At 36.1% G+C, this 24,748-nt stretch overlaps 2 protein-coding genes across 2 annotated transcripts in view; both read left to right on the top strand.

The window, feature by feature from the left end:
- The window catches only part of HBS1L (HBS1 like translational GTPase), a 44,918-nt gene extending 32,042 nt beyond the window's left edge, over positions 1–12,876 (top strand). The window contains exons 9-14 of the mRNA XM_072410225.1: positions 1,031–1,135; positions 5,694–5,784; positions 6,431–6,539; positions 7,561–7,661; positions 8,938–9,082; positions 12,235–12,876. Of these exons, the coding sequence (XP_072266326.1) occupies positions 1,031–1,135; positions 5,694–5,784; positions 6,431–6,539; positions 7,561–7,661; positions 8,938–9,082; positions 12,235–12,246 (563 nt within the window). The 3' untranslated portion in view covers positions 12,247–12,876. The remainder of the gene's footprint in view (positions 1–1,030; positions 1,136–5,693; positions 5,785–6,430; positions 6,540–7,560; positions 7,662–8,937; positions 9,083–12,234) is intronic.
- Positions 12,877–14,212: 1,336 nt separating this feature from the next.
- Positions 14,213–24,334, top strand: ALDH8A1 (aldehyde dehydrogenase 8 family member A1). Its single transcript, XM_072408927.1, has 7 exons — positions 14,213–14,382; positions 17,039–17,186; positions 19,449–19,604; positions 19,681–19,830; positions 20,799–21,055; positions 22,674–22,835; positions 23,832–24,334. Exons 1-7 carry the CDS (start codon positions 14,245–14,247, stop codon positions 24,282–24,284), a joined length of 1,464 nt encoding a protein of 487 aa, XP_072265028.1. The 5' UTR covers positions 14,213–14,244; the 3' UTR covers positions 24,285–24,334.
- Positions 24,335–24,748: the final 414 nt, after the last annotated feature.

The raw sequence follows: 24,748 nt of genomic DNA, 5'->3' as shown, positions 1-24,748 counted from the left end.
GGTGCAGAAAAATGGCAGCAGGTGTTTTGCACTGATGAGTCACAATTTGAAGCGTTTGGCTGTAGCAGAAAGCAGTTTATTTGCTGAAGGGCTTAAGAGCTGTAGAATAACGCGTGTCAAGTGTCCAGGCAACCGTAAAGCATGGTAACTTGTCCTTGAAAAGTTGGTGCTGCATTACTGCAAATGGACAGCAGGATATAGTTAGTATTATCCGTGTCCTCAATTGTGAGAAATGCAAGCAGATACGTATGCATTGTGCAATACAATAGGGAAGCTATCTGATTGGTCCCAATATATTCTGCGTCAGGACAAAGAACTCAAACATACAGCCGATGTCTTTGAAAACTATCTTGAACATAAAGAAGAACAAGGGGTGCTTGAGGTAATGGCATGGCCCCACACACTGATCTCAATGTTATCTAGTGTGTTTGGGATTACATGAAGTGACAGAAGGATTTGAGGCAGCCTACATCCACAGAAGATCTCTAGTTAGCTGTCCAAGATATTTAAAACAACCTACTTGGTGATTTCCTTTAAAATTGTACAAGTTTACTTAGAAGGATTGATGCTGTTTTGATCACACCAAATATGTATTTAATTTAGATTTCCTTTCTGGATATTAGGTTTGCATTGTTTTTTTAAATTAAACTATTAGCACTTTTACAGCATTTTTTCACACCTGCCTAACAGTTTTTGTAGTAATGTGTATTACAACATTGTTTAGTGCAGTATTGTATATCTTTAAATCTTTCTCTGTCTTTAATAATGTTATTTGTGTAAAGTGTTGTCTTTTAATGTTCACCGTATAACTGTTGTATTGTTTTAAATAAACCATAGGTACTGAAGGTTAGCAATTTTATCCTATTAATGGGTATCACTTTAATAAAGGGTAAAGATTTGTTTACATGTTCCAGTCATCTCCATTAGTGCTCAGAAGAGTCAAGTTGTGATCTGTTTTGTCAGCTTTAGTCCTTTTTACAAATGCAGAAATAGATTGCATTTATGCATGATTTTATCTTTGTGCACTCAGATCAAGGCTCTGGATTTTGTGTGACTGGCAAAATAGAAGCTGGCTACGTACAAGTTGGTGACCGCATTCTAGCCATGCCTCCTAATGAAACATGCACAGTAAAAGGTAAGAAGATTGATTTTGTGCAAGCCTGCTATCGAAGAACGATGGGTCTTATTTTTATTGCAGCATCTGTTTTGGCCCATCAATCATTTCTGAAAGTTCTGTCTGCACCTGAAACTGTTATGTTCTGTCATACTGATACTGACTGTTAAATAACAAATCCTGACTCTTGAAACGAATTTCCTCACAGGTGACTGTGTATGTCTGAAGAGATGTACTTTAACATGTGTGAGACATTTCACTTGTAATTTGTGGAGAGTTTGGGAGGCTTCTCACACTCTCTTTGGTTTATTTTCTCACGCCACTAATGATTCCCACATTGTTCTATTACTCATGTTTGTTTATTTAGCGGTACATCAATAATACCCTTTTGCATCACAGTGTCACCTCACAGGGTTCAGACAAGCACCAGGAGGGTTTTGTTTTGGATTTGTATTCCTAAAAATAAGACCACTACGTATGTGAAAGTCTGATATTTCTAGTAGCATCAGTAGACCTACGTTTTCACATAATAATGGATTGCTTCTGACACATAATAGAAATTACTCATATGTAGAGAGAAAATATTTTTTTGCAGGTCATGTTTGTAATTCCCAGGCTACCTTATTTTAGAACAATTTTTTTCAACCCTTTTTATTATTAGGAACCCCACGTTTTTTAAGAACTTATTTTCAAACTGCTGATGTTTAACATTACCGTATTTCATGGAAACAACCTCAAGAATGTTAGTATATGTAAGACTTTTTGTGACAGGAAGACTACAATGAACACTGGGACTTTATTCTTTGAAATTGCATTCATTTACCCACACAGTGACAGTTTAGGCTGTTAGGCAGCCAGAGTAACGGCATAGAGTAATGGAGCTGTGTATAGGAAAGAAAATCAGTCAGAAGTGAGGCTAAGGCTACTAGAGGCCATTCTCGTATGTGTGTGTGTATATATATATAAATACATATATTATTTTCAACCTACTTTTACTTATGGACTTTGGCCACTAATGCCCATACAACCTAAAGTTTAAATATCACTGCACTAGGAGAGATGCAATAAAGGTTTTTTCAAGTTTGGTCCCTTGGTAGACATTGTGCATGTGCGCTTGTATAGGAACATAACATACAACAGACCTTTACAAGCAAATTGCACAGCTTTCAGCTTTGATCATACAAATTTTTTTTGTAGCCCTTAAAACCAATTTTTGTTTCAGGGATAAAGTATATGTATAGCCAACATTTTTTAAATTTTGAGTAAACTAGGGAAGTGTTAAAACCCCTATCTAGGAATATTTTGCTGTTTGTGTCATGCTAGAGAGATTTCCCTTTACTTCATGTGTTTAAACTATGGCAGAAAATGAGAGGAAATCTCCCAAAAAACAGGGTAAATCCAATCTTAGGTGAAGCCTTTACCTTCTTTTCTTGCCCCAACAACAACTTTAAAACTCTCAGAATCTTTCCCCACTTTCTTTCTCAGTGACAACAGTCACGAGGACAAATACAGGGGGTGAATATCCCCTGTGGCGTCACATAACTTCAGGTCAACTTTGCAGAAACCCTAAGAACCATGAGTGAGCAAACTTTGGCACTCAAGATTTACATGGCCCACGTATTATGCAGGGCTGTAAAAAGCTTCTGTCGATTATCTCCTTGGAAGCAAAAAAGACTGTTTTGCATGAATAGATTTACCCAAAACTCCACATGTTTTACTTATCATCCAATTTACAATTATTGTTTGAATAAAAGGCTTCTTGAAGCTTGCTAACATTAACAATGCTTTGTAAGAGCATGCTGTGAACAACTGTGTATTTCTCTTTGGAAAAACTTTGGGCAGCTCTCTTCTAGTTTTGTTACACTCATATCTGGTCCTCTTGACCCCCTAACAGAAAAGCTTGTGCTACGAAAACTTATTTTTGGTAACCCAGTCACACTAATATAATCAATATGTGCAGAGAAATGGGACTTTACCAGCATTTATAAAACTCTTAAAACATTTTATTGGTACATCATATTAAAAAGTAAAGTAGGAGACCTTGACTTTTGCAGTGCCCAAGAATGGGAACCACTGTGTCCCTAAATTACAATATACAGACATATATCCACTTATTCATAAAAGTATCAACATAAATACATAGTTGAAACAATGTAGCAAGTCTCACAAGAAGTGCCAGTGTATCATCAACCCGTTTCGTGGTGTAACACCACTTTGTCAGGATGAAGCTTAATAAGACCTGAAATTCCGCAAATATAACATGAAAATCCTGCAAATTTGCTTAATAGTTCATTTTTTTATTGTCTTTAATATACCTTATTACTCACTAGTAAATATAATGATACAGCAAAAAATCAAATTCTAGTATGACTTTCCAAGCGCCAAAGCAGGTTCAGACAGGAAAAGAGCACAGAAGGGCGATGAGTGCCAATAAACAGGAAGCGGCAACCAAATGGTGAAATCAGAAGGCAAGAAGAGGTCAAGTCAGCCTGGGACAGATGTAACAATCCTCTATAAGATGTGGATGATACACTGGCACTTATTGCAAGACTTGCTACAATGTTTCAACTATGTATTTATGTTGATACTTTTATGAAAAAGTGGATAATATGTCTGTATATTGTAATTTAGGGACACAGTGGTTCCCATTCTTGGGCACTGCAAAAGTCAAGGTCTCCTACTTTACTTTTTAATATGATGTACCAATAAAATGTTTTAAGAGTTTTATAAATGCTGGTAAAGTCCCATTTCTCTGCACATATCAGTTTGGTCTATATTGGGATGTGGTATGTAGGCATTTAATGCAATATATTGAATGTTCACCAACCAGTGAACCCTTTATTTATACTACTTTATTTATTCTACTTATTTAGGCTGCTCCTCAGCATGTTGCAGCAATTTATTGTAAATGATCACACAGTGCTTTAATCATAAAAGTATTCTTACATACTGCATCATCAGTTACAACTTAAACCATATGAAAGCATTTGTTCATCCAGTTCCTGAAAGAGAAAACCCTATTGGTGTGCTGGTAATACACTAGCTTTTTCTCTATTTAACATATACGCAGCACCCTCTGCAGACACATCTAGAAATGTACACTGTATAATGTGCATTTGGGTATACACACAGCTTCAAGGGGCTTGCAACACTTTATTGTAAATGTGCTGGACTGTTTTTTTTTTCCAAAATAGTTCATTAAATATATGGTAGAAAAACAAGGCTTTATCCAGTCATCTATTCTAAATACGTTTTACAATTTCATCAGCCCTTTTCTACTTTGACAGTCTTTGATGTGTCAAATAAGTCAGTAAGTTTGCATTATAATTTTTGACTCATCATTGAAAGGAAATAATACATCAAAGCATTTTGAAATAATTTTTCAGTAATCCCATGCTTGTGTCAATTTATAGTCATTGAAAGTTACTATGTGAAACCTTCTGCAAAGCTTTCCTGCAAAAATTATACTGGGATAAGATGAACGGTTTGCTATGATTTACTGTGATCAAATGAAACTGTATAGTTTAGTAGTCTGATGTTGGGCCAATCCAACTGCCATCAATATATTGAAAACATATTGCTAAACAAGGTAACAAGAATTCACTGTCTGTGTTTAGAATCCTGGCATAAGACATGGATACCCTCGTTTTAGATAATGCCTGCTTGTCTGATTATCCCGTAATGTCAATTGGTAGAAGCTGGGTAATTGCTGCAGACTCTTCTGCCACTAACTTGGCCAAAAAAAAACAAACAACATAGAGATTGGTTAAGGTTTTCTAACCTGTAGAATTCTATCACTACTTGTGAAACCCCACCTGGTGGTGAATGCACCTAACCTGAATTGTAATGTCATCACTTGATCCATATGCACTGAGAACCAGTAGATGACTTCTATAAAAGCAAAGTTTGGCATTGCTATTGTTTAATTACCTTAAGTATAGTGTACTTAAGTATATTGTACTTGTAGCTTTCATGAGAGACACAGATAAAGAAAAAAAATCTTTAGTAGGCTCTCTGACCTTTGTGCGTTAGACATACCAGCCCTCATGGCTAGTTGCTTGTCCATGTAGAAGCAGGTGTAGGTAGTATCCTTTTATCTGACACATTTATTGTGCCTTCACTTTTTGTATATACTGTCAAAAACATTTAAAATCTAAAAAAGACATGTATGTGTGCTAATCTGCTTACCTAGAAATCGTCTATATTGCGTTTATTTTTCATTTACCAAAGAAACCAAGGTGTACTGTTCATTTGTGTTGTTTGAATGGAAACTGCTGGCACTTTGCAGCAGGCAATGACTCATATTGAAGTGCAGCTATGACTGTGTTGGCATGACAGGTCAAATATTTTCACACAAGAGAATGTACAGCTTTGTAAGTTTTATTTATTTTTTGTATACTTTATCTCCTGTCTTTTAAACATATAAATGCTACATTTTTCTTTCACAATATGTGCTTCATAAAGTAAATTCATGAATTCAGCACACAACTCAAATTTAGATGACTCATGGAAATAACTCGGAGTAAATTAAAAAGTGTTTAGCATCCATCATTGAAGTTCTGATCTTACTCATTTCCAGGAATCACCTTACATGATGAAGCAGTTGATTGGGCCGCAGCAGGAGATCACGTTAGTCTCACTTTAACCGGCATGGATATCATAAAAATCAAGTAAGCTAATGTCTGACTCAGCATCAGTTTCAAGACATTGTGATATGGGTGTAGCCTCTGCCAGCCATGTGGTTTTATTTTTGGATCGATTTGACTGTTACTCGAAATTTTTTTAATTATTAATGAAACTTGGACTGAAACCAAACCTCCAGTACCGCGTATTTACTCCCGGTAGCAATTTTTTTTTTCACAGTAGATGCTCAATCATGAAACATTGCTGTTAGCATTTTGCAGCCTTGTCAGTATTGTGCATCATATTTTACGATTAGCTCTTGTAACTTGCCTGATTGGATTTTACAATTGCTGTAAAATATATCCTTCCATGTTTTACCTGTCAAATAAAAATTGGCATATGGATTGTAACTCCAAAGCAGACAAGAGAATCAGCTGTTTCCTATGATAATCAAGTATCATTTGTACCAGTAATTATAGCAGATACATTTTAAAGCAGGAGTAAAATGTGGGATTATACAGATGCATTGAAAAGAAAAATTACTATGTCTTTGTCCCACAGTATAAATCGTGTCACTTGACAGGAAAAAAATCACAAATCAATTGTCAAGTAAAAAGATAAAAAAACAAGTTTTAGTTATGTAGAATAATATCTTGTGATACTGAATAAATATTTTCTATTCATTCTCTACAGTATAGGATGTGTATTTTGCAGTCAAAGTGAACCTATTAAAGCCTGCACTCGTTTCCAAGCCAGAGTTCTTATCTTTAACTTTGATGTCCCTATAACCCAAGGTTTTCCAGTAAGTATGCATTTCTTCTGCTTAGTTTGCTGTTGCTGCAAATGGAGGTAATACATTTTGTATCAGGCCTAAGTTTCTTATGTGAAAAGAAACTGTGCGCTATGTTAGTACAAATATGCATTCAGTCCAGTAGCTTTCCTCTTTTGCAGCACTGATTTTCTGTGATTAATTCTGTCTGCATTGAGTTTGCATAAATATGCTCAGGATGTCCACACACCCTCCTACAATCTAGATAGGTTTAAGAACACTAGATTTGATTAAACATTGTGCTATTGTATATTTGCATCACCTTGCTATAAGTGCTAGTACATTTTTGTACCTGTTGAGATCTGCCTTAAGTATTCAATATGCAAATGAGCTCTCGTGACACAAATATTTAGGTATTGCTAATGGCTGTTTGAGTAAAGTGAAGGAGCAATTTGAATTCCAGTATTACAGCAAGTTTTTTTTTTCTTTATGCTCAGATAGCACCATCTAGTGCCTGAAGTGTAGATTAGTATTGTAAGAAAAGCAAGGGATGACAGATTTTATTTACTTTCTATATGACTGCACTGCAATTGTTCTCCATCAGGGTTACGTACTAGTGAAAATTCCCCCCGATATCACAATACGTAATAGGAAAAAGAGGTGCAGTTTTAATAAACATAGTATCATAATCCTTGCATTTATTAATATTTTCCTATATTATTAATAATCCCCAGTTATTTATTTTTTAAAGTTCTACCTAAACAGGCCTTACTGTGCATGTTGCGTGACTGTGTTGTATGTGGGTGGAATATAAGCTCTTTTAAAAGCATAGAATGGTAGTGTTGAACTTATTTCTGTGTACTTTGTAAAGCATTTACTTAATATTGCCAACACATTATACATTTATAAAATACACCTCGACCACTTTGAGGTACAGCATTTCTGTGCTCTTTTGCACTGTTCCACTTTTGCTTTGAGAGCAGCTTAAACCTTTCATTTTTTTTACTGCATGGCATACCATTTTCTTTTATTGTCTTATTTTTTTTAAATCCAGGTAATCATCCACTACCAAACTGTAAGTGAACCTGCTACTATCAGGAAGCTGGTCAGTGTCTTACACAAGAGCACGGGGGAGGTGATAAAGAAAAAGCCAAAGTGAGTAGTTTTTTAATGTACTTTGTAGACCCCTATTACCCTTAACATTGTATATAAAAATCATACTTCACTGTTTAACCTGTGCAAATTTTAAACTTTTGGAAATCCTAGGTCAACACATTTAGCCTTCAGTCAAAATCCTAAAAAGGAAAAAAACAGTAGATATATAGTCAGGTCTTTTAAAAGGAAAGACAACTAGCATCCAGTATTTTTCTTTTGCATCATCAACATTTCGACCAGCCTTTCCCAACCTTTTTACATAGGGAAGCCTTGAAATAACTTTCAGTTCTTAGATAACCCCTTCTTTAATTACTATATTCACAGCACACATTATACACTATTGTGGTGGGCAGTAGGAAGAATGCTTTAAAGAAGTCACTGAGAAGTATGTCACCCTTACAAATAGCCAAAAGGATCATTGGTGTCAGTGGTATCTGTCATGAAAATTGCTTAAGATACCCCCTAGCAACCTCTGGAGAAACATTAGGATTCCACAGAATACTGGTTAAGAAACCTTGATCTAGGGAAAGTGTAAAGGTTTATTTTAAATTGTATAAGGCTCAGGTAACTAAGCTACAACTGGATGACAAACGCTTTAGAAAGCTCAGATGATTAAAAATATCCTTAATATTGTTTAAACTTATGTATGTTGAGCCCTATAGTCTGCTGTGGCCTTTTTGTTAATATGTAGGTAGGCAGCAAGATTTCAAGAGACAATGTCATCATCTCTAAGCAAAAAAGCTGACTGAGATCATAAAGAATTAAGAACCTTTCTACTGTTCAGGTTAATCAGTTTTAGTATATAAAGCATCATGAGCAATATATCAAATGCATTGTGCACTAGTGCTGGATTCCATATATATTAGAATATTTGTACCTGAAATTTCCATTTAAATGTTAGGATGTTCATAAAAATATTTAAGGCAGTTTAAAAGTTCCGATGGCTGGTCGAGATTAGGCGTCAGTAGTATGTACTGGGCCTCTTTAGTTTTTTTCAGTCAGTAGGAATAGGTGTTATATAAATAAAAAAAATAAGATTACTATATTTTACTAATGGCACTTTAAGGTTTTAATCCAACTATTAATTTGTACCATTGTGTATTCCCTGCCCCCACTAACATATACACTATATGTTAGTGTATATAGTATATAAAAAACTAAAGTTTTAAGTTTTTTTTGTTTGTTTTCTTAAAAAAAAAAAGAAGACTTTACATATTAAACACATATATGTACTAATGACACTTCTGTGACTGTATTTATTGACTACATTTTTTAGGTGTCTGACTAAAGGAATGAATGCTGTAATAGAACTTCAAACACAGAGACCTGTTTCTTTAGAATTATACAAAGACTTTAAAGAGCTTGGAAGGTTCATGTTGCGTTACAGTGGGTCATCCATAGCTGCTGGAGTTGTCACCGAGGTAACCCTTTCATATATTTACAGTGTATACCTATTGCATTTTAAAAGTAAATCTAAAGCCAGTCATGTATACAGTTAGGTCCATAAATATTTGGAGGGAGACAACTTTTTTCTAATTTTGGTTCTGTACATTACCACAAATATTTTTAATGCAGTTGAACTGCAGTGCTTCAGCTTTAATTCAGTGGGCTGAACAAAAAGATGTGAGGAACTAAAGCATTTTTGAACACAATCCCTTCATTTCAGGGGCTCAAAAGTAGTTTGGACAAATTAAAGCTGAAAATAAAATGTTAATTTCTAATACTTGGTTGAAAACCCTTTGCTGGCAATGCCATGTTTTACAGATGTGGTATGCTTTGGACCATGAGCTGTTCCACACCTTCTCCATACTTTTTTCTTGCCATCATTCTGGTAAAGGTTGATCTTGGTTTCATCTGTCCAAAGAATGTTTTTCCAGAACTGTGCTGGCTTTTTAGATGTTTTGAGCAAAGTCCAATCTAGCCTTTCTATTCCTGAGGCTTATGAGTGACTTGCACCTTGCAGTGCCCCCTCTGTATTTACTTTCATGCAGTCTTCTCTTTATGGTAGACTTGGATATCAATATGACTACCTCCTGGAGAGTGTTGTTCACTTGGTTGGCTGTCGTGAAGGGGTTTCTCTTCACCATGGAAAAGATTCTGCGATCATCCACCACTGTTGTCTTCCGTTGACTCCAGGTCTTTTGGCGTTGCTGAGTTCACCAAGTCTTTGTTTCTTTCTCATGATGTACCAAACTGTAGATTTTGCCACTCCTAATATTGTAGCAATTTCTCGGATGGGTTTTTTCTGTTTTTGCAGCTTAAGGATGGCTTGTTTCACTTGCATGGAGAGCTCCTTAGACCGCATGTTGTCTGTTCACAGCAAAATCTTCCACATACAACCACCCCCCCACCCCCAAATCAACTCCAGGCCTCTTATCTGCCTAATTGATATTGACATAACGAAGTAATTTGTCCACACCAACCCATGAAATAGCCTTTGAGTCAATTGTCCAATCACTTATGAGCCCCCGAAATTAACAGATTGTGTAAAAAAAGGCTTTAGTTCCTCACATTTTTATGCAGTGTTTATTTTAAAATAAATTGTGGTAATGTACAGAACCAAAGCTAAAAAAAAGGTGTCTCTGTCCAAATATTTATGGACTTAACTGTATCTTATAGAATTCAAATTTGTTAATGTAGTTTCCAAAGTTTTTTCAATTATTTTAAATCAGGTTCTTAAAAAAAAAAACAAAATTGGTGTGTTATAAGGTTCCTTGTTCAGGCAGTTTATTTTATAAAGCACAACTTGCTCCTGTTTTACTTATCTTAACATATACACCCCTACTGGAAACTACAAATAGCCATGCCAACACACATTGCACAGCCGTCCATTCTTATCATCAGGTACCCAGGCTGGAAAATGAGCATGCAGAGCTGGGGGCAGAGGGCAGCCTTTCTCTGATGAGTGGGTGAGGCTCACATTAAGATGTGACAGTGCTACTCAACCTGGGAGTACCGTAGGCCCAACTTTCTTGATGACGTTCCCCTAGTGAAAGACTTTTATGTTATAGCTATAGCTTTATATTATATATTTGGAAACGCCCCCCCCCAAAAAAAAAAAAAATATTGTAAATTTGACTTACAGAGTAATGGTAAACCTTATATGCACATCCTTTGCATGAGCATTCTAGTGCAAAAATTATATTTCCACTTCATCCACCAATTGTCCTTAAAACTAAAACTGTACTTTTTCTTCATAGTAGTGCTCAGTATAGTTTATATCCTGTTTGTCTATATTTATACAGTAATCTCCCCAGTAGTAAAAGTAGCAGAAGGGGAAAACCAGCTATGCTTTAGTCCTTTGAAGTTGGAAAACCCCTTTAAATTCTACTATTCTAGATTTTTTTTATCTGTGTCATCTGTCTGTATTAGTGGTCTTTTGTTCTTTGCAAATTTAATAATCCTTAGATTTGAAAAAGTTTCTGATGCGCTGAACAGTAGCATGTTTTAATACTTTTATGAAGGACCGTTGGCTGCCAAATTGGTGATTAACCTTGTGTTTTAAAAGCCTTTCAAAGACAGAAATAAGAGTGTCTGACTTGATTTTGCACCTTGGTGTACCACCCCCCCTCCTTACCCAAATATCAAACAAGGGAGTACATGTGGTATGCATGTAAATATTTTAGCCTTAAGCATGAAACCAAAGCCTAGATGTTTGGCAATAATGCACAGCCCATACATTATTTTCCCCAGCTGTTTTAGAAATAGCTGCCTCCATGGTACTCTGAACACAAGTTGGAAATTTCTACTTCCACCTTGGATTTACATTTGCAAGCTCTACAGGTCATCCACATACTGTCTTCACTATGTGTGTGCTAGTAGTAAAGTCCCTTGTCTGGTCTCCTGTGAGGTAGCATCCTCACTCCTTTAGAACAGGTGCCCTTTCCTGCCTCATTTGTAAAAACCTGAAGAACATCTTGGTTGATATTAAGCACATACTTCTGTTTTGGCTTCTAGGATGTCAGTAGGTATCAGACTGATTTTGTAAAAACATAGTTTTATTATTTTTTTCCCCTTGAAATCGAATGAAGGACACAGGTTTTACCTTTCTGTGCTTATAATCAATCATGCTTTTGGTACTTCTCTTACAAACTATGGGACAAACTGAAAGGGTTGGCCAGTTGTCTTTTTAGCTTGCCAGTGTTGAATCCTCCTGAAGTTTTCTGCCTTTTCCCCTTTTTTTAAGTTTTGTATTAGGTCTGGATGTTTTTCAATTGCTCCCTAGCTCTCATTTATAACATTTTTTAGTAGAAATAAAAACAAGAATTTGAAAAACCCTGGCCGGAGACATAGGGAAGTCACAGTTCCATTTTAATACTAAATGGTGTCAGTAAATAAGTTATATGTGGAACAAATGTTTTCTTCCTTTGAAAGTTAAAGAAACTATAAACACTTATGCTCTAGTAAAAAAGCATTGTTAATATAAGCAAAACTTGACTGATAGTTTCTCTTGCATTATTATGTATCCGTATCCTTTTTTTTTCTTTTTTTGTAAATAGTGAAAAAATGATAAAATCTGTATTTGACATTGTAAGTCAAACTGTGGTTTATTGTTTCACTTTTCTTTTTCTAGATAAAAGAATGACACTACACTCTCATTAAGGGGACTTCACTAAGCGTGTGGAGATTTCTCTACCTGATCTGCCTGGCTAAAGACATGAAGTGCAATTAAAGGACAAACCATACACAAATCTATAGAAAACCTCTTCAGGGGCTTAAGGGCAGACTGCTTCCCACCACCTCCATCTAAAGGAACAAATAACCAGGACCTCCGTCTGATTGTTTCACATGGTTCAACCTGTGATAAAGTGCTTCTTAATGTCTACCGTCCTCAATCTGTTATGAATTCAGCAGCTTTTCTCTCTTGCAACATTAATTTATATGAATAACAATATTTGACTTTGCATGGTATTCTTTTCTGATCCAAGCAGACACGTTTACAGTTCCTACAGTACTTCTGAAATGTCTGCAGTTTTTCTTTCCTTTTTGTTAGGTAATAATATAGGTTCTAAATATGAATTGCTTATATGAAGCAGAACAAAGCAGAAGGACTCTTTATTTTAAGTTTTAGAGCATGGCTGAACATTGAGGAAATCTGAACCTCTTATGAGAAAATTCTTTGCTGTGTGTATGTAGATTTGCTGTGAGGGATGTCCCAATTTTATTTCATTAAAATAATGTATCTAAAATTAAAAGGCTTTGGTTTGAGCATAAACTTTTTTCTTGGTTATAATTTGTGTTTCAGTGATTACATCTGCATTAAAATAATACATCTTTGGTTAACATTAATACTAAATCCCAGTAATGAATGCAGTTATGGATTGATTAAAAACATCAAACATATTTTAAATGCAACAAGCATGAGTATTTTTTTCAGCTTCCTGGAACTGCAATAATGTAACAATGTGATAGATTGATTGACATACAGAAAAGTGATTACTCCAAGTTATTTCCTCTAAGGCTAGGTCTAAATGAACGTTTTTAAAAAAGCATGTAAACACTCCTACTGCGTTTATATGCATTTTTTTGCACTGGTATTAGCGGTTTAATTTATTAAATTCAATAATATACTTTAAAAAAAAACACAAAAAATGAATATTAAAACATGTAATATAAGTGAACAGTAGCATATATAATATATAATTATATGTATATATTATATGAATATTTAATTGTATTGGACTCAATACAGCTATTTTGTATTGAATCACCGACTCACCGACGGAAGTACCAACGTCACCACCAACGTCACCGGGAAACCTCGTAAATCAAATTGACACTTTGGGGCTGGAGATCGGAGAAGCAGGACATGTCCCCAGGACCTGCCGGGACCAGCAGGATGCAGGGAGACAGCGACAGAACAAGGTAAGTGGGGTTTTTTTTTTTTTAAAGTTTGAAGCGACCCCGAGTCTGAAATCGATGGTCGCGTTTACCCGCCTTTTTGGGCAATTTTATAGATAATGCTTGTGAACGTGCCTCAAGGTCCTGGTGTAGATTAGCCTATTGGAATGCATGGGAAATTCAAACATGGGCTTTTAAAGCCTCAGGTTAAACGCTTGGGAAAACATCCGTATAGACTAAGCCTAAAGGTGGTTCTACAAGCTATTGAATCATGGATTCTATGACCGGATATGTAAAACATTTGGAATTAAAAGAGGGTGTACTTTTCTTTTTCTCACAACTGTACTTCTATTGTACAACTGATACTTTTGTACAAAATGTTTAGAACTGTGTTGCCTAATAGAAGATATTTACAAAATGCCCCTATGCATTTTAGGTGGCTATAGATTTGAGAGAGTTAACTGAGGACTGAATAGGTATTTTGCAGTTTAATTTTGAAAACTATGTGGTCAGTAATACAGCTTTACAGAAAAATACCTGTAGCCAGCTGTTAATTTTTCAACACAATCTATTTTGGTGGTAGTTTCATGTTCAGATACTGCTGTACTGTTACAAATACTTTGCCCAGGTTGTGTATTTGCACAAAAAGGAGGAGTTAATTGAGGAGCAGTCCAAACTCCAATGCAGTCTGCCTGTTTTAAGAACTTAACACACAAACACATTGCTGTTCTTCCCTGTTAACATGGAGAAACAAAACAATCTATTAGAGCTGCAGAATTACATTGGAGGGAAATTTGTTCCAAGCAGATTCTACATTGATTCATTTGATCCTTCTACAGGCAATGTCTTCTCTAGAGTTCCTGATAGTGGAAATGAAGAGGTGAGATCCTATGATCCTATACTCTTTGTTTGTTTTACATGAGAGTAAATCGAAAGTAGCATTCATTGACTTATCTAGTAGCGGGTGTATATTTTTACATGATCTGTTATTTTTAGCAGTAAATCACTATCAGCCCTATTTCTTAAGGTTGATCCTTTTCTTGAGGGCAGTAACTCCTACCAGTTATCAGAATCTGTTTACTAATGTGCTGACTTCAGCAAACAGTTTGCATTTGGTTGTAGTAACTGCTGTACTTAAGAATTATTAAGGAAGTTGTTATTTTTGTTCAGTCTGATTTCATAATTTACACCTGAGCCCAAATAGTGCCTGTGTCCGTAACATACAGGATTTTTGTATATATATATATATGTGTGTGTGTACACTTCAAATAATAGAAACAACATTTTTACTTCACTCACACTTTACATTACCTCATCTAAGAATATAGTTGCAAAAAAAAAAAAAGTGACCTGTTTATGCAGTACCTTAAGCACCAACTAGTAGCCAAGGGTAAGCTCTGTTATTGCTTCCATGTGACTACAGACCAGTCCTACCAATCTGAATCTGATTGGTAACAATGTGCTATAAATGAAAGTTTTTAAGAACACATTTCTTTACCTGTTAAAGGGACACTAGTTGTATTTCATGTTCAGGTTACAGTTAGGTCTATAAATATTTGGACAGACAACTTTTTTCTAATTTTGGTTCTGTACATTACCACAATTAACTTTAAATGAAACAATTCAGATGCAGTTGAACTGCGGACTTTCAGCTTGAATTCAGTAGGTTGAACAAAAAGATTGCATAAAAATGTGAGGAACTAAAGCCTTTTCTTACACAATCACTTAATTTCAGGGGCTCAAAAGTATTTGGACAATTGACCCAAAGGCTATTTCATGGGCTGGTGTTGGCAATTCCTTTGTTATGTCATTATCAATTAGGCAAATAAAAGGCCCTGGAGTTGATTGGGGGGTGCTTGTATGTGGAAGATTTTGCTGTGAACAGACAACATGCGGTTAAAGGAGCTCTCCATGCAGGTGAAACAAGCCATCCTTAAGCTGCAAAAACAAAAAAAAAAAAACATCCGAGAAATTGCTACAATATTAGTGACAAAATCTACAGTTTGGTACATCATGAGAAAGAAACAAAGCACTGGTGAACCCGGCAACGCCAAAAGACCTGGAGGTTCACGGAAGACAACAGTGGTGGATGATCGCATAGTCATTTCTATGGTGAAGAGAAACCCCTTCCCAACAGCCAACCAAGTGAACAACACTTTCCAGGAAGTAGGTGTAATGATATCCAAGTCTACCATAAAGAGAAGACTGCATGAAAGTAAATACAGAGGGTGCACTGCAAGGTGCAAGTCACTCATAAGCATCAAGAATAGAAAGGCTAGACTGGACTTGGTTTCTGAGTTGTTCAGAGACATACTGTCTGCTCAAATCCAGCCAAATTGATTGGGAGGTGTTTCATAATACATATGGACAATGACCTAAAACATACAGCCAAAGCAACCCAGGAGTTTAATAAAGCAAAGAAGTGGAATATTCTTGAAAGTCAGTCACCTGATCTGAACCCAATTAAGCATGCATTTCACTTGTTGAAGACTAAACTTCGGACAGAAAGGCCCACAAACAAACAACAACTGAAAGCCGCTGCAGTAAAGGCCTGGCAGAGCATTAAGAAGGAGGAAACCCAGCATCTGGTGATGTCCATGAGTTCAAGACTACAGACTGTCATTGCCAGCAAAGGGTTTTTAACCAAGAATTAGAAATGAACATTTTATTTTCAGCTTTTAAATTTTTCCAATTACTTATAAGCCCCTGAAATGAAGTGATTGTGTTAAAAAGAAGCCTTAGTTCCTCACATTTTTATGTAATCTTTTTTTTTTTTCAATTTACTGAATTAAAGCTGAAAGTCTGCAGTTCAACTGCATCTGAGTTGAGAAAGGTATATAACCTTTCTGGATGCTTGGACTGTTTGCATTTCAGTTTGCTTGGGTACAAGGCATGGTAGTATCCAAAGGCTACATACTGGAGTTTTGCTTCTTGTTTCCCTTCACACATTTATCGTTGAGCCCTCTCAGGTCTTCTGAATGAAGGTGTATTTGACCAAGTTAGTAAGGCAGACAGTAGGGCTTTTACTCTATTTTTTTTTTTGTCCCAAAAATAAAAAAGGGGCATTTGATTATTCTTGGACTACAAAGCTCTTTATTTATTCAAGCACAGAATCCAGCAGGGCTTTCATTGTCTGCTTTTACTTTTATGGCCTCTGTTGACATCGGGGACAGACACTCTTAATTTCGCATCTGTCCAGCATATCAGTGATTTCCACACTTGAATTAAGCACTGCTGAAGCCAAAATACCAGATTCACATCAAGGATATTAATATTCCTTAGACTGAGTTTAACAAAGGCAACTTTCATAATCTCTCAAATCCGTCTCAGACTACACTGTCTGAGGTGACAACACTGTTGCGTGATTTTCACTGCTGAACAAAGGGGCAAATCTAATAACCATAAACAGCTCTGTTAATGCTACTGACATTGCAATATGTCAGTCTTTTTTAATTTAACACTTTAACCTTAAAAACCATTTTATTAACGTTGGCACTGGATAATTTAATGTGTGGAAATACATTTTCTCTTTGAAGGTCAGTGCTGCAGTCCATGCTGCCAAAACTGCATTTCCCATGTGGTCCTCTAAGAGCCCTCAAGACAGATCTGCAATTATGAATAAGCTAGCTGACCTGATTGAGAAACATTTGGAGGAGTTTGCACAAGCAGAATCAAAAGACCAAGGTGACCTGTATGATTTTACTTGTATATGATAAAGTCTGCATTGAATGGCCTTCTTAGTTCTGTCAGTGGGAATCTGTAACTACCGGTATCTGCAACATATGAAATAAAATTGTCCTATGATACATAAATGCTCCCTACATCCAAGCCTATGGAGCAATTAAAGTAAAATGTGGATATGCAGTTTATAAGGCTTCACTGTTGATGCTTACAAATAAATATTTGTTTTCCACATTGCCATAAAACAAATCCATTCAATATATATTTTTATTGGCATCCAATCGTTTCCCTCTATTTGATGTACTATCATGTACTAATGTTGCATGTTGATTTTAGACTGGAACTACATGATGGGTAATGAGCTCAGCATCAAATTGTACCATCTGATACCGAAAAGTGGTAAAAATTGTGTAACTGTCTTATCCTAAAAGTGAAAGCATGATAGGAGTAGACATATGGCACTGAAAAACTTCCCCAAAGTACACAGGGTTTACATAGAAAGTTCTGTTCCTCCCTTGTTATGTCATTCCCATCCACATTCACAAATATATGGGTCCATTTACACCTATGCATGTGCACTATATGTACACAGAACAATGTGAATCTAGCCTCAGTTTCACAGGAGTCACCTGGTCTGTTCTAAGCACAAGCTAACTCTCCTAACAATATATGTCTATAGGCCTTCTAGGCAGGTGACCATTGCACATCCTACAGGACCATTCTTTAAAGGCAAATAAAATAGGATTTTCTACTAATCTAGCTAAAACAACCAAATTGTAGATAGTAGTCCTATCTCCCATAAGTAATAAGAAAATACAGGTCCAGTGTATAACCAAGGCAACATATTTTGTGACTGCAATCTTTGTAAACACAGATTTTGCATCACTGTTTCACTAAACCTCAAAGTAATCATTAAACAAATTTGTTCACTCAGTTGTGTAATGTACAAACTGTCAAGTTTGCAAGCCAGTATGAAGTTGTTATAAAAGTGGTCACAAAAGATGAGTCAGAAAAGAAGTGATTATGGCTGCAAATTCCAAACTGGGAAATTTCACTTGCATTTTAAAGGAAACGATTTTGCATAAATAAGCTATAGATGGCTTGACTAGTACTAAAGATGAGCACGGGTATTTCCTTAAGCAGCAGCATTTATGTCTCTAAAAGCTTTGTACTGTAAGTCTATATTTCCTTTCAGAGATACCTTGTTCTCAGTGGTACTTTTCATGTTTGTGTTTACACATGTCTTTCTGAGTAATACATTTTCTCAGAAATCATGTAGATGAATCAATTTTGTGATGTTATAGTTAAAAATGTATACATATTTAATCTTGGGGTGTTGTCTTGGAAATTGTAACCTAAATACAAAAGTGCTGCAGAAAAAAAGGGAAAGTTTATTTAAACCCATGCCTGGTTTATTGATTTCACCAGAAAATATTAATTTATGATATTATTAATATTGGCTGATATGGGACGTGAATCTGGCTTGTGTACAGCGCTCAGCATTCATGGATCTGTCCTGGCGGATCAGTAAAGGGGAGTTGCGCAGTGGGGTGCCGATCTGTCATTCTCCCCCTCCCCTCTCCATAGAGCAGAATGTTTCTGTATGTACAGCGCTGGTTCATGCATAGCGGAGTCTTTTGTTGTTGGAAAGGATTGTGAAAGATCGTTTCCAACGACAATTATTTACTGTGTGTACGCAGCTTAAGAAATATGGACTATCCTCTAATACTTCCCATTTGTACCATGACCACTTGTACCCATTATGTATTATACAGCTTGATTCACCAATCAACCACTCCTCCATGTATCACTTTGAAACTTTCATTTTGTTACTTCTGCAGCTCACAAACAAAAATAAAAACCTGACATGATAGAGGATTGCTGGTGATCTTTTAATCCTAACTGCAAATGTAAATGTTTCCGCTAGTAAACATGACATGGTTCTACCAATGTGAAGGCTCTATTAAGGCTGGCACAAGATATATGTTGTGCCAGTGCAATGCCAATCAGCAATATTCCCACCAGATAATTATAGGATGAAAAATATTCATATTGTTAATTGCATGATCTAGGTGCAACAATAATTTAGCTCAAAAAGTTCTAACTGGTGCTAAAAAATGTTGGTTGGTTGGTCTGTAAGGAAAAGTCATCATAAGTCTCTTCCAAGCGCTTTGGTTTCCTTACATAATTCCAAAAATAAAACTATGATATAAAAGTAAAACTAATATAAATATAGAGAAATAATATCAAATTCTTGCTTTTCAGGGAAAACACTGACATTTGCCCGGACTGTAGATATTCCACGATCTGTGTACAACTTTCGCTTCTTTGCCTCTTCCATCCTGCACCATACCACGGAGTGTACACAAATGGAGTCCCTAAACTGCATGAATTATACAGTGCGCACTCCTGTTGGCGTTGGTAATATTAATAGATTAGGGATTAGCAGGGTTTTGTTACATTAAATATTATTTCTAATGATATTGCTTCCTATTAGCTGGACTGATCAGTCCCTGGAATCTTCCTCTCTATTTACTCACCTGGAAGATTGCTCCTGCTGTTGCATGTGGGAATACAGTAGTTGCAAAGCCAAGTGAGATGACATCTCTTACTGCATGGATGATGTGCAAGTTAATGGAGGAGGCAGGTAATGTATGTTGTTGTAACATTGATCATATTACAGTTGACAAAAATCCAGCAACCTCCGGACCTTAGAAGTGCCAGATTTTCGAAATTACTGGATTTTTTAAAAGTTATACTCATCTCCATACACAGACCAGCCTTCCCCTCAAAGCACCCATGGACGTAAGGCACAGTTCCAGGAAGCAGGCCGCAGGGAAGTCCCAACGTGTATTTAGTGTACGGAGCAAGACCTAACAGCTGTTTCTGCACAACAGCGCCATTAAAACATAAGTGGCCAAACAGTGTACTACAATCCCTGTATTGAAAATGCACTCTGAAATTTGTGCCGGAAAACTGAGTGAAAGGGATTATCGATGGCCTGATTTTCGATTGTCAACTGTACTCTGTTTTGACTGACTCCCTGACAAGTATGTTATAAGTTTGCTGTCAGTTGTCCAAAAAGGTTTTCAAAAGGCACCATGGGGAAAGGTCCCCAAGGATTATTTGTAGCAGATTTAGGAGAAAATGTTAAAGATGAATTCCAGCCTTACGTGTAGCCCTACACAGGCTTTGTACAGGCCTCCTCTGTTCTGAAATAGTGGCACACAGAAGGCTTTTCACTATGTGCTTTAGAAGCTTCAGCATTCAGATAGTCCACCTCATGTCCTAGCTGAAGTATGAACAGCCTTTTTTCACCTGGAAACAGGTTTTGTTAATTAGTTTCATTAGCATGTTGATGAGGAAAGAAATGAAAACCAGAGAAGACAAAAATAAGCCAAATAAACTTTGTTAAGGTGGATACTCAAATATTAACCTAGAGATATAGTAATAGGCTTGTTGAGATGTATAAATAACATATGATCTGGTGAAAATGTTCATTCAAATTCCAACCAGCCAAAATCTGAGAAAAGTGTTCTCAAGTATGCTACACAATTTGGAATATGTTAATAAAAAAATATAATTAGAATGTAAATTAGTTTTGTTTCTTTCAAGGTGTCCCACCTGGTGTCATCAACATAGTGTTTGGTACTGGTCCAAAAGCTGGAGAGGCTCTTGTGTGCCACCCTGATGTGCCTCTCATTTCTTTTACTGGAAGCACTGTTACTGCTCAACGCATCATTGAGAAAAGTGCACCATACTGCAAAAAGTTGTCCCTGGAGCTTGGAGGAAAAAACCCAGCCATTATATTTGAAGATGCAAACCTAGAAGAATGTATTAATACCACGGTTCGCTCAAGTTTTTCCAATCAGGTATTCAAATATTGGACCAGGAGTGATACATATTCGTACATAAAGTTAGAATATAGAACTCCAATCTTTACACTTCACGAACATTACCAGAAATATCAAGTTTTCTTGGAGTAAAATGAGAACGTGGTGGTAGGGAAGATTGAGGATTTATTTACAGTTGAGGAGTCATAAAAAAGGTTGATTTTGCATATCAAAAGGTCTATATTCACATCTGTAGAGTGCCTGAAACCATAAACGCGGTCAGCAACTTTTTAGGCTTGTGTGTATCTGTCTCTGTATACCTGGTGGTGGATTAATCCTAAAACTGTTAAAGGTCCCCTGATTTTGAACTTGAAAGGATATTTAAAATCTTCGAGCTTGAGATGGCTCAGAGATTTGAAAAATCCCATGTTCATTTATTAAGGATATTTCCAAAAACCCACCTAAATGGAAGCTTTCTCAACAAGAGGGCGGTTTAAACTTAACCTTTAAGGAATGTTTTAACTTGCATATTTTTAAATTAGGCTAAGTTCCGACAAGTTGTTTTTTTAACAGGAGAACCTCTATACTTCACAGCTTTTTAAGCAGTCTAATGTATTTCAATGATATTGAAATACATTGGAGATGTTGAAATTCCTTTTTGTAAAGGTTTGACTTTTTGCCTTTTTGATTGTGTTGCAGTGCAGTTTTAAAATGCATCAGGCAGCATCTGAGGGTTGTCTGCCACTGAACCACTTCAGTAGACTTTAATAGGTCCACTTTCAAAAGATTTTACAAATTTGAACTCCATTTAAGTTGACTTGAATGGCAAATCGCAGGACAATATGCTGAAAATGCTGGATTTCCAACAAATTGCAACTCAATGCACTCGGAACATATCCTACATAAAACTTTAAAGGGTTGTTATGTCCTTACGTTTTCCAACATAAACTGAGGATCAGAATTTCATCAAAATGTTTCCAGTATCACCAAAAAAGTAAGAGAAGTAAAGTACAGTAATTGATAGGTGCTACCACCAGGTGGAGACATTGTACATCTTTTAACAAATTAAAATAAATACTTTTACAGAAACAAATTCTGCATTATGATATTAAATCAACAAGTTTTAGGGCTCTCATCTCACTTGTACAGATTGTTGGACTGACAATAGCTGCCTCTTTTGGATAGGCATAAAGCTTTAGAATAGATAAAAATAAAGGAAGCACCTATGAAAAGAGCATCTTGTATTTTGGAGTCAGTGACGGTACTAAGTCTGTAGATAAATTCATGAGTCTTAAGTTACCCCAAAGACTAAAAGGAAGAACAAAGTGGCTGATATGACAGTGGGATGACCATTACACAACCCAAAGCAATGATCATCTCCTATTTGGTAAAGTTGCATGATTACAGAACACACTGCAGCATGGTTATGACAAGAGCAAACTTTACCCTAGAAACCACTTTTCATGCTTGTTTCCCCATGTAATAAAAGGTTATTTCTTAATATTCTTGTCTTGGTATTTTAATCTACAAAAAGTGTTTATAGCTCAGCAATGGTCTATGGTTCATATTCTAAAAGAAAATGTATTTTTTTGAACAGCTGGAAAGAAAGTAATTTACAATTTGTCAAGCCATTTTCACAATGTATGCCATTTTACAGGGAGAGATTTGTCTGTGTACCAGCAGAATCTACGTTCAGCGTTCAATTTATGAAGAGTTTCTTAAGAGATTTGTGGAAGTTACAAGAAAATGGAAGGTTGGAATCCCATCTGATCCAACAGCCAGCATGGGAGCTTTGATCAGTCAGAACCATTTAGCAAAAGTAAGTTATTAATGCTCATTAAAATCCAAATACTTAAGGAATTTCACTACTTTCAGGAATACAAGGAATTACTATCTAGTAGTAAAATTAACAACTTTGGTTGCCTGTCTGATACACCTGATTGCCAACGGTAGGTGTGCATTGGGCAGACTAATAATTTTGCAAACTACGAGGCAGTGGTAGTTAGAGTTATCTTATTAGCCCACAACAGAAAGTGTTGTTAGTGGCAAGATCTGCAAAAAAAAAAATCTACAACATGCTCTCAAAATATTTTCTAAAAAATGTTTATATGCAAACGGCTTAAAGGAGAACTATAGTCTGACATAATACACAATAGAAACATCTCCCCTAACTCTTTATTGCTACCTCCTACTTGCCCTTGTTCCAGAGTAATAAAATCTGTGAAAACAAAAAAATCTGTATTTCTCAGCCCATTTAGTAATATTGGTTGCTATTATACATAGTTAGGGCATACCTTGTTTAGAGGAGGAGGTCTACACCTGAGATAAAAAAAAACATTTTGTTGTGTATTTAGAGGTTTATGATCCGCTCTCCTATATTAAAGTCTCACAGTAGGGAGCTGGGTTGGCACAGTACAATACTACTACAGTCTGTTTATCCATTTTAGGTACATATTTGTAAAAAAGAGCTCTGTTCCAAAATTAAAACAGGTGTGACGGAGCTGACATTATGGATTGAATTACACTTTAGGAAAACTGTATACAGTGATGATGCAAAACATATTGAAAAATGAATTTGTGTTTACACACACCTTAAACCTCTCCCTTTTAGCCTCTAAATATCTTATCCCAAAAACTTTATATTCCGGAACAATAATTCACTATATTTACATGCAAGTCATGTATGCATTGCTTTAATGTTACACCATTGTTTCCAGAAAGTTTTGTAGGGCTTTCCCTACAAGTGTCTGCTGTTGGCACCGGTTGTTGCACAATAACATGGTATGATAACATTCTGACATGTTCTGTCATCCAGGTAAAGGGTTATGTGAAGAAGGCTTTGGAAGAAGGTGCTACTGTTGCTTGTGGAGAAGGTGTGGATGCTTTAAACATTCCACCAGAAAACCAGGGTGGTTACTTCATGTTGCCCACTGTGATCATCGGTCTGAAAGAAACATCCTGTTGCATGCAAGAAGAGATATTTGGACCCGTCACATGTATGGTTCCTTTCGATACAGAAGAAGAAGTTATTGAAAAAGCCAATGGAGTCAAATATGGACTTGCTGCTACTATATGGACAAGAGACGTGGGACGTATCCACCGTGTTGCTAAGAAATTGCAGTCGGGTCTTGTATGGACCAATTGCTGGCTTGTGAGAGACCTTAACTTACCTTTTGGAGGCATGAAAGCGTCAGGACTGGGAAGAGAGGGAGGCAAAGATTCATATGAGTTCTTTACTGAAGTGAAGACTATTACCATAAAACATTAATATTGTTTTTACAAACAATTACTGTAAATAAAAGCCACTGCTTTCATTAATATTATAAGTACTTTATTTGTTTATTTCACAACTTCATCAAACAAAGTATAGGTTGGAATTGAGTGCCACCAGACAGTCTTACCATCCACATGGATTGTTCAAGTTGACACAAGTGTCCTCATATAATCTAAGGGTTCATTTATAATAAAAAGCAGATATCACCTTTCACTATACGCTCTCTCTCTTATGTTTTGCTGTGTACCCCCTTTCCCATCACGTCCACACATAGTAGCCACTATAAAGGGGGTCATTTTTTCACTGTTCACCATTTTTCCCATTAACCCAACAAAATTGGTTTTAGTAGGGGTTCCATATTTGCTGAAAATTATTTCAATTGTTCCTCAAGGTTATAAGTTAGAGAAAAGCTGCTTCATACCACTGTCATGAGGACATAATAGGTAATAAAAAATACA

The sequence above is a fragment of the Pyxicephalus adspersus genome, chromosome 4, assembly GCF_032062135.1.
Source record: "Pyxicephalus adspersus chromosome 4, UCB_Pads_2.0, whole genome shotgun sequence".
Classification (NCBI taxonomy): Eukaryota; Metazoa; Chordata; class Amphibia; order Anura; family Pyxicephalidae; genus Pyxicephalus; species Pyxicephalus adspersus.
This window is presented reverse-complemented; position numbering and strand designations above follow the sequence as displayed.

What these genes read in the sequence shown, in the direction of transcription:
- ALDH8A1 (XM_072408927.1), top strand. Translation starts at nt 14,245, where the DNA reads ATGGAGAAACAAAACAATCTATTAGAGCTGCAGAATTACATTGGAGGG. An exon ending in GCGCACTCCTGTTGGCGTTG is followed by an intron (nt 19,605 to 19,680) that starts GTAATATTAATA and finishes GCTTCCTATTAG; the next exon opens with CTGGACTGATCAGTCCCTGG. An exon ending in GTCAGAACCATTTAGCAAAA is followed by an intron (nt 22,836 to 23,831) that starts GTAAGTTATTAA and finishes TCTGTCATCCAG; the next exon opens with GTAAAGGGTTATGTGAAGAA.